This window comes from Neopelma chrysocephalum, unplaced genomic scaffold (assembly GCF_003984885.1).
Source record: "Neopelma chrysocephalum unplaced genomic scaffold, ASM398488v2 Primary Assembly neopelma1_103b, whole genome shotgun sequence".
NCBI classification, from domain to species: Eukaryota; Metazoa; Chordata; class Aves; order Passeriformes; family Pipridae; genus Neopelma; species Neopelma chrysocephalum.
The window spans coordinates 2,208,180-2,218,179 of record NW_020897767.1 but is presented as its reverse complement, the minus strand read 5'-3'; the positions used below and the strand labels follow the sequence as shown (position 1 = coordinate 2,218,179).

The 10,000-nt window shown below is 44.6% G+C and overlaps 1 protein-coding gene across 2 annotated transcripts in view; it reads left to right on the top strand.

Moving 5' to 3' along the window:
* The window catches only part of ACVR2A (activin A receptor type 2A), a 49,621-nt gene that overhangs the window by 29,576 nt on the left and 10,045 nt on the right, over positions 1-10,000 (top strand). Inside the window, exons 2-5 of one of the 2 annotated variants that reach the window (XM_027695776.1) lie at positions 339-546; positions 2,456-2,565; positions 3,547-3,701; positions 8,224-8,247. In XM_027695776.1, coding sequence (XP_027551577.1) covers positions 339-546; positions 2,456-2,565; positions 3,547-3,701; positions 8,224-8,247 — 497 coding nt within the window. The remainder of the gene's footprint in view (positions 1-338; positions 547-2,455; positions 2,566-3,546; positions 3,702-8,223; positions 8,248-10,000) is intronic. The other variant, XM_027695777.1, reaches the window with a different exon arrangement.

The following is a 10,000-nucleotide window of genomic DNA, read 5'->3' as shown; positions in this document are numbered from 1 at the left end:
TAAATAACTCCCAGTGGTGCTTCAGGCCGCTCCCAAACTGCTCCATTCCTTGGATTTGGGTGCAAAATTAACCTCCAACATCACACAATTCCAGCAACCAGACTGAACTTCACCCTTTAATTCTTTTAGAGAGAGCCAATTTTCTAGGGAATAGCAAAAAAACCCCCAAAAGTCCTTTAGTGTCAAATGAGTATTTCTGCATCAGTGCTTAGAATAGAATGAAGTTCAAGTGCAAAGTGATGGGCTTGTCTGGGTGGGTTGTGCAGCCCTGAAATACAGATTATTATGATTATAATTATTATTATTATTATTATACAGTGATTTCCTTCCCCTTCCAGGTGCCATCCTTGGCAGGTCAGAGACCCAGGAGTGCATCTACTACAACGCCAACTGGGAGAAGGATAAAACCAACCGGAGCGGGATCGAGCCTTGTTACGGGGACAAAGATAAGAGGAGACACTGCTTTGCCACGTGGAAGAACATTTCTGGCTCCATTGAGATCGTGAAGCAGGGCTGCTGGCTGGATGACATCAACTGCTATGACAGGTGAGGCAGTTTTCCTCGGAATTGGGAATTTTTTTGTGATTTTTGACCTTTTTCGCCCGATTTCTGCAGCAAACGGTGCTTGAGACAGGAGATAATACTCAGTCTGTGAATAATTATCTTATATATATATTTTACAATTATCTTATATATGAATAACTATGTTATATATGAATAATTATGTTATATATGAATAATTATGTTATATATGAATGATTATGTTATGTATGAATGATTATGTTATATATGAATGATTATCTTAGATGCCCTTTGTTTTTGCACATTTGCATTTAGGGACCAGATCTCACCTCAGCACTTTATCTTGTTTGCTGACTACTGTATTTTACCTTCTTTTCTTTACTTACTGTCTATTATAAACCCCCAGGTATTTAGTTTATGCTTCTTTAGGCCATTAATAATAGATTTTCTAAGGCCTTGTTATTGCCCAAACGATGCAAACACGGTTATTGCACCCAGAATGCAAAATTCTAGAGGTTCTTTTTTTTTTATCAGACTGTTCCAAAGGATTTGGAGTAGGAAAGGCAGCACTTTGTGTCTGCAGTTCACCAAATCGTGAAAGTATTTTGCCACTCCATTAAAAAGCTCAAGAGACACTGAATATTCTAAATTTTCCAGCCATTCTTTTAATAACAGATGGTCCTGCAAGTCCCCACGAGCAGGAACAGCAGGACTTGGGGTTTGTTGGATCCTGGCTGAGTAAAGGTCATGACTCTCTTAAGAAATGACATTTACAGTTTTTAAACTACAATACTGGGTTTACTGGGCCAAAACACTTCATTGTTTGGAAAGGGAGAGAATTAAGAAATAAATGCACTGTGGATCTTCATTAAAAAATACTTAGAAATTATTGTAGCAATATTTTAGAGACGTTTTCCTTTGGGTTTCCTAAGTTGTTGAGTTGTTAGAAGAAATCCTTGCAGTCCTTTCTCCCAAATCCAGTTGCCCCCCACCCCGGGATGCTTTTTAAAAAAAATCCTGATTAAATTCTCCCTTGAGCCAAGAAAAGGAAATGGAAGAAGAAATAAAATGCGGGAAAGATGGTGAGGAAATAGTTGGGAACTGAGTAAGAATCTGTGTGTGCTCATTAATGAAGTTGTGCTAATAACACACACTGACTGCTGTGTTTGTCCAGAACATCCCAAATCTTATCTCTGCAGTGGTTTCACTGGACAGGGAGTCCTGGAATGATGAACTCCAACCAGCAGCACATGGAGAACATCAAAGGGAAAATGTTCCCTGGAATCACAGCACATTGAAGCTGCAGGGGCTGGTTCTGTGAAACAACCCTAACTTTTGAAGATGAGCCCAAAACTTCCTTGACAAGCTTCAGCTGTATTTAAAATCCTCAGCTGTATCTGGATTTTCAGATTCCCTTCCTGCTCTGAGGTTGGGTCCTGCCTGGTCCTTTTTTCTCCTCCCAAACTTGAATAGCTCCACCTTATTTGTTACTAAAACTCCTTTCCTGCAGTTACTCCAAGTCCTGTCTCTGAGCAGGGGGGGTTGTACAACTTTTATTATTTTTTTAGCTAAAAATACAATAATATTCCAAAGTTCTCCTTCCCACTTATCCCCAACCCCTGCAACCCCATGCTGGGGGTTTGTGGTTCAGCACCCCTTTAAATCCAGATTTCTGCTCTTCAGCCTCCTGTGGTGCTTTGCTTTAACTCTGCCCCAAAACCAGCAAAAACACATTCTAGCAACATTTCATTGCAACATCAAATACCAAACTTTAAATTGATTTAAATCACCCAGCTGCTTTTTGGGTGCTGTGTCATCCCGGACCATTCGACGCCGAAGTTTTAAAGATGAAAACACAGATTATTTTTTTTTCCTTAAACAACCTCCCCCTCCAGGTGGAGCTGGCTCAATATTTCCATGTTCCCTTTCCCAGGAATGATTGCATTGAGAAGAAGGACAGCCCTGAGGTGTTTTTCTGTTGCTGTGAGGGCAACATGTGCAACGAGCGCTTCTTCTACTTCCCGGAGATGGAGGTGACACAGCGTAAGTTCCTGGGACACTTTGGGGGAGGAATGTTCCCCCAAACCCGTGGGTTTGGAATGGATTTTGTTGCACAGTCTGTAAATTGTGCCTGTGCAGGGGGATGAGGCTTTTCCCAGCATCCTGGGGTGGTTTTCCTGCAGGAAGGGTTGTGATTCCCAAGTGATAAAGCTCTGTGTGCTCACAGAAAGGTTCTTCCAGTTCGAAAAAGGTTCTTCCCTTGAAGTGATTAAAAGCTACTCCAGCTCTTTTCCAAGGGTGAGAAGGAAGGATAATCTGAAATAATTGTCTGTTTTAGATAGAGAAGTTACTGTCAAATCTTACCTTAATTGTGTAGTTAAGCTGCTGTAAGTGTCTATAAATTGTTGGGCTAAAAGCTGTATCATCCCTGCCCCTTTCCTTCAAACAATCCCCTCTAAACTACTTGGAACTCTGCAAATTAACACATTAACCTCTAAAAAGGGGGACAGAATTTCCTCCCGGGTCACAAATCAAATCCAACAGCCAGGCTTAACAAACAAATTGTTAAAAAAACCCATAAGCAAGAGATGATTTTTCTTGCCTGTCTTCTTCCAGTGGGGAATCTAATCTTTGCTGGAGAAGTGAGTAATGTCACCGACTGAGCTGAAAGCAGCAAACATCTCGTGCACCAAATAGCCAGAGGAAGTTGTTTATGAAATGAAACAACATTTTCTGGGAGATTAAAATAGCCTTTGTGGAGCCAGGAGATATTGTTGTCATGTCTGTCAGTGATCCTGCCAAGGCAAGAGCTGACATTCTCCTTCCCTCCCCGTGAAACCCCCTTTTTGCCCCGGGGGGCTGCGTTTCCACGCTTTCCAAAAAATGCTGCCTTTATCAGGAGGTGTTAGTTGAATATTTCATGGTCTGCTGGGTGATCAGGGGTTGTCAGGAAACCAGGCTGATGGGTGTTTGAGCTCTGGGGGGGTTTGTTTATTAAAAGCTGTGTCCTTTTTCTCCCCGCAGCCACTTCCAACCCCGTGACCCCGAAGCCCCCTCTGTTCAACACCCTGCTGTATTCCTTGGTGCCTATCATGGGAATTGCAGTGATTGTGCTCTTTTCCTTCTGGATGTACAGACACCACAAGCTGGCCTATCCCCCAGTGCTGGTGCCCACCCAGGTAAGGCCCTGCTTTGGGATTTTGGGGATGTTTTTAATGGCAAAACCATTCCCTGAGGAGGATCTGTCCGTGGCTGAGTCTCCACCTCCCTGGTTCAGAGCTGTCAGCGCTTGCTCTCCCCAAAAGCAGAAAATTAAGCTTTACTTCAACAGCCTTCTCCCATTAATTACTTTTTTTATGGACATATAAGCAACTTCTTCATGTTTTTTGGGATGGAGGGAACTGAAAACAAGGCTGGAGGTGGCCAAGACACCGTGAGGGGCTGCTCAGGTGCTCAAGGCTGAGCTTAAAGCTGAGATTAAAACTGGAGCTGCTAATTCATCTTGGCAACTTGAGGGGAATAGAAAACAGTAGCTAGCACATGATGAGCTGTTTTTGAGGAATTGTGGAACAGGTGCAGTTGAAGGGAATGGTAAGAAAACCTTTAATTCAATAATTCCAGGGTTCAGCTCAGCTCGTGGCCTTGCTGCCATTCCCCTCATTGTCTCCTCTTGCTACTTAATGTATTTTCTGTTTGGTCTTAAAATGTTTGACTTTTAGCCGTGTTTGCCTTTTATTTTGTCTTAGGATGTCTCAGTTTTAGTGGTGTTTGTGTTTTATTTCAAACACTGTGAGATTGTGGGCTCCAGATTTGGGGGTGAACTGGCCGTGCTGCACCCAAACCCAGACCTTTTTTGGGGGAGTTCCTGCTGCTGGGAGGTGGAATCCAGCTGATTCTGGAGGTGGAATTACTGTTAGTACTGGAATTCCTCTTCCTTCAGTTACATCTGGAGATTCAGCTGAGATCAGGAGGCTTTTATGGGAAGAGTTAACACAGGAAATCATTGAGAGCAGAGCAGGAAAAACAAAGGAAAAGTGGTGGAAATGGAGGAAGAAATGACTTTCTCTTTTGGATTTTTGGAGTGGGAATTACCTTGAGCCTCCTAACTCAGTGCAGTGACCAGAATACACATCCTCTCATAAATGCTGATGCTATTTATGTTCAAATCAAATGAAAACACGTGTTATTTTGGGTAGGGTTGCATTTAGAAAGGCCGGGTGTCCGTGCTCCGTGGTTCCAGTGCCGCCGCTCGGCTGGAGGGTTTTCCAGGAGCCGGGATTGGCTGTGCCTGCTAAATCACTTGTTTTGCTTTCAGTTGCACGGTAATAGATCAGACAAATTTGGGGACAGGCAGTGGCCATATGTTGTTGCCAAGTGAAAAGCACATAATTTAGAGGAGGGAAGTCTGTTTGCTGTCCGTGAGGAGCCGAGCGCAGCTCCTCGCACTCCCCGCAAGCTGTCGGCACAATTCCTGCAGCCCGCCCAGATTTTGATGGATTTGGGACTTTCCATCGAGCCCAGTGGTCTCCCCTGTAGGATCAACTCCCTCACTGCTAATTGTGGGGGTCATTTCAGCCTGGGATTTCCTCCCTGAGGAAGTTAAGCCGTGGGTGAAGGGGTGGGAAAGCGAGCGAGGGTTAAATCCGAGCACATATTTAAGAATTGTGAGATTCTCCTTCCTTTTCCTGCAGTTCTCTCCTCACCCTGTGCCTGGTACAGGATGGACACCCAAATTTTTAATAAGCAGGGTAATCACCTGCTCTGTCCATGCCCAGACTGTGCCTGTTGGGATCAGAGTGTGTTGGTGCCCGAGCTGGTTGTGGTGTGGCAGCATTTGCTGCTCCTGTGGTGAACAGACATTAAGGGCTGATGTGGAAAGGCAGGAAAAGCTCCTCCTGCCTGAAGAACGAAATGAAATCATTATGTAAATTGAAGGTATAAAGCATTCCCCACTTTCCATCTGATTACAGCTGGTTGGAGCAGGAGACACAGGAAGTGGGAAGAGAGGGAAAAGTATTAGTAACTTTATAACCACCACACATTCATGCAATTAATAGATTAACTATTAAAATTACATTTAATAACTAGGGCAGGAGCAGAGTTTGGAGGCAAATGGATTGGGTTTGAAGTGTTTCTGTAGCAGTGGATGGGTCAGTGGTACAGCAGACATTCCCTGGAAAACAGGGATTGGAGTGGAACATAAAGGGCATTTAGTCTTGGCTTTACCTCCTCCTGTGCTCCCACTGTGCTGTGCAGGGAACTGTCCACTTAAAGCTGAATAATTCCATAAAACCTGGCACTTTTTACCTTCCCTGAAGAGTTATTAACAAATCCGTCTGTAAAACGCTTGGAAAGAACTGTTTTATCTTCTTATTTACATTTGATTTAATCACACAGCAAACACACGTTCGTTGTCTGATAAAATTTCAGGATTAGGATTGTCTTGCTGGATCACACAGGTGCTTTTTTCTTTGCTTTGGGTTATTTTTAAAATCAGAGTCATCTGTTGAGAGGGTTGAAAAGGGGCTTTACAGGTTCACAGAACCTTCATAACTTGTTTTTGTGATTTTTGTAAAACATTTGAACTCACTTGGGTCATCTCCTGGAGACACCCAGCTTTTTATTCCCTAAATTAGCTCTAAATCCACCAAATGCACTTAAAATTTCTGGGATGATCTTTATCCCTCTGCCTCACTGGGAAAACCAGTGAGAAAGAAAGAAGTTAAATCAGATGTTCAGGTTTTCCCCATTTTGGTCTTCCAGCCACAGTTTTTCCTTGTTCTTGTTCCAGATCTTTTATTAGATAAAACCATATTAGATAAAAACATTTTAACCCTGGAAAAGTGCAAGGGAAGAGGGGTTTTTACAAGGATTTAGTCCTGGATGTGCAGTGGGTAAACAGCTTAAAACTTGAGTCCTCTTTTTTCCCCTAATAGAATCCGAGGGCTGTTCCAAGCAGTAAAAACAAATCCAGACTTCAAATGATCTTCCCCTGAACGGGAACCTGAAGGGAACCTCTTAATTAAAGCACAATTAAAATTAAAAACCAGTTTTAGAAGTGTTTCTGTGGTGAACTTCAGGTCACTTTGGGCTTTTGCATTGATTCAAGCAGAGCATTGTGTTGCAAACTCCTTGTTTGCCTCAGTCCTGGCTTAGTGAAAGGTTTAATTTTAGGATTGAACCTCAGAGTGGAGAGAGGAGGTGTGGATCCACCTGAGAAATCTGGATTTGGGACAGGTTAGCATAAATTTATCCTTTAAAAACACCCCTGTGTGTCTGATTTCCCAGTGTCTGGGGGGAGCTGCTCCAGTGGGAAGTTTAGGAGGGGACTCACTTCCCAGAGCTTCATTTTTGCAGTTTATTTTACTGCTCAGAGCAAAAAGGTTGAATTCAGACTTTTCTTTTTGCTTGTTCCTGAGGGATTCACATCTTCCTCAGGAGCTGGAGAACTTCCATAGTGGATAGGAGTGAAAAAGGGGCTCCACCCTCAGCGTGGGTGTTGTGCTGACTGACAACAGGAGGGGGGATCCTGATGGATCCCACTGCTCCCAACACTGGATTGATAAATCCAGCTCCCAACTCCAAGAAATCCTTCAGCCCTGAGTTCTCTGGATAATGCCCAGTGTGTGCTCAGCAGTGCCCAAACACAGGGAAAAGCTCCTGTTGGCTCCGGAGCATCCTGGGCAGGGAAAGGGAGAGCAAAGGGATGGATGATTCCACAGGGCAGCTGAATCCAGGTGCTGGAATTCCATGCTCTTCCAACAGCAGCTCATCCAGTTATACCAGATAAAGGAAAGGGCTGAGGGGAGGGAATCACAGAATCTGGGAATGGTTTGGGTTGGAAGGGACCTTAAAGATCATTTAGTTCCAGGGACACAGGGACACCTCCCACTATCCCAGGTTGCTCCAGCCTGGCCTGGGACACTTCCAGGGATCCAGGGGCAGCCACAGCTTCTCTGGGAGCCTGTGCCAGGGCCTCTCCAGGACAAAGCTGAGGAGCAGGATTGGAGGGGTCTCTGCTGAGGTGACACTGAGGTTCAGTCAAAATAAATTAAATTAAAATAGGCTTTAATTTTTAATGCTCTGGAACGTGGGTTTGGGGGTGGGTTTTGTTGCACAGTCCGTGAATTCCTGCTGGGAAAGGACTTTTCATGTTGGGCTCTATGTTGAGATGTGTGTTGGGATGTGTTGGGATGTGAGTTGGGCTGTGTGTTCCCCTTCCCCACTCCCAGTCCCACCTCTGGAGTTCTCGATTACACTCAGCACTGGAGCCCAAATGGGGGTTCCAAAGTTCCCGTTTAACTCAGCCATTCCCAGCAAAGTGCCGGGAATTCCGGTGGTGCGGCGCTGCCCCCGCGTGGGCACCGGGGGCATTGCAGGGAACGCGTTCCCATCCCTTTGGAAGTTTAATTCCCAGCGTGTTTGTACCACCTGGAATGGACATTTCAGGCTTGAATTATCAGCTAACCCAGCTAATTGTCCGTGTAACAACCCTGCTCTCCCCATTTTCTTTTCTCACATATCAATGCTGGATTTTTTTAATTCTAATTTTAAATGATATCACTGCTACAAGACAATTCCCCCCCACGAATCCTGTTGTTAATTCACCACTAACTGACTTTATCTCCTGTAATCTGCTTTTTCCTGCCGTTCTGGGTGCAAACAGTAACTTCTCTTGCCTTGTTCTCTCCTCTCTCCAAGCATGCCTTTCATATAATGATCGAGGTAAGAGCCACTGTTCGTGTTTGGGGACATTTTGTGTTCATAAATGTCACTTAGGAGGAAGTGGAGTGGTTTAGATTGGAGTGATATTTAAATATTTTCCTGGAAGGAATTATCAGAGTTCCTTCAGTCTCCACTCGCTGTTTGGCTTCAAATTATCCCAGTCAGGGAAGTGCTTTTGATGGATTTGTGTTCCGTGTTCCTTAAGCTCCTCTCTGACCTCAAGACCCATTTTTGAGGACACTTTTTATTCCTGGAAGTCATTCCTTCTTTCAGGAATATTCTCCCTGTGTGACTCATTCCAAGGGAAAGGGCGGGAAGGGGGAATTGGGTCCTGGATTTTTGGACAGCTGTGGAAAGCTGTGATCCCAATTTATCCCCAGCAGGGCTTTGCTGACATTCCACCCTCATCCTTGGCGCCACGGGATCATCCCAGAAAGCCTCACAGGGATAATGGTGCCTGTGGCACGTGGGACATCCTTGCTTTGGAGCTGGGAATGTTTCTGTGTAAAAATAGTCCCTGGAGTTGTGGAGTTGGATTTTAACCAAGAAAAAAATCAAGGAAAAAAAACAAGGAAAACTTTCCTTTCTGGTTCTGTAAGAGCAGGAATTCTGCTTTCCACTCAATCCCAGGGTTTGTTTGGATTGGAGGGGGGTGGGAGGGTGTTGCTGCCTCGGAAAGTCCGGAAGTTTTGACTCCGTGGAAACGTCTCCCCAGGAAAGGGAAACCCTGGGAGGGGCCTGGGAACAGCCTGTGCAGTGCCAGGGCTTTCTAGGAAACAGGAATTTGGGATGTGGGAAGGGTTGTGGTCCAGTGGGACATTAAGGAGCAGCAGATTCCAGCTGCCACTTTCACTTTCAGCTCTCGGGGAGGGATTTTTTCTCCATCAAATCCCAGAGAAGGGTTCTTTTCCTGGTGATTCCAAAAGAATCCAGGCACTGTGCCCTCCAGAATCCCAGCAGAGTTTGTGGGTGGAGTCATGGAAAGGAAAGGGAATCCAAGGCCCTGAAGCAAAAGGAGATTTGGGCTTATTTCCCACAAATTTGGGCAAAGCAGGAGGGACAAAACTTTCAATAATTAATTACAACTCTTAAAGCCCAAGAGGGATTAAATCCCCGGCTCAGGGCGTCGGGAACAACGGGATTTTACACCTCAGAGTTGGCTCTGGGCACTAAATTTGGGAATCTTGCTGCCAGTTGCACTTAGAACAATTCCCAACTGTATTTCCCAGGGTTTGTATTTCCAAACCGAGGGCAGTGCTTCTCCTGGAATATTCCAGGAGGGAATGAAAGGCACCAAAGGAGGGAAAACTTCCCTCTGAGACTTCCTTTGCTGTGTCTGTTGTCCACCCAAACCCAGCAGTTCTGCGGGAACAGCTGCAAACATCCATCACTGACCTCTGGGAAAGCATTCCCTGCTTTTTTTTGGAGTATTTCAATGTGTCTCCAGTGGGAATTTCAGTTCTTTTTTGCAGTTATTTATCTGTGAAGGGTTCAATAGGTCCCACAAAGTCCCAGAAACACAAAAACCCCCCAAATGCACAAAAATCCTTGAAAGCATCCAAGGTGCTCATTCCAATTCCAGCTCTTTCCAAAGTAACAAGTAAAGCTTGATTATCTTTAGTCCTGAATTTCTGCTCTGCTTTCCCTCCTGGTTAAAAAATTCCTTAATTTCTGCTGTGCTTTCCCTCCTGGTCAGACAATTCCTGAATTTCTGCTGTGCTTTCTTCCCTCCTGGTCAGACAATTCCTTAATA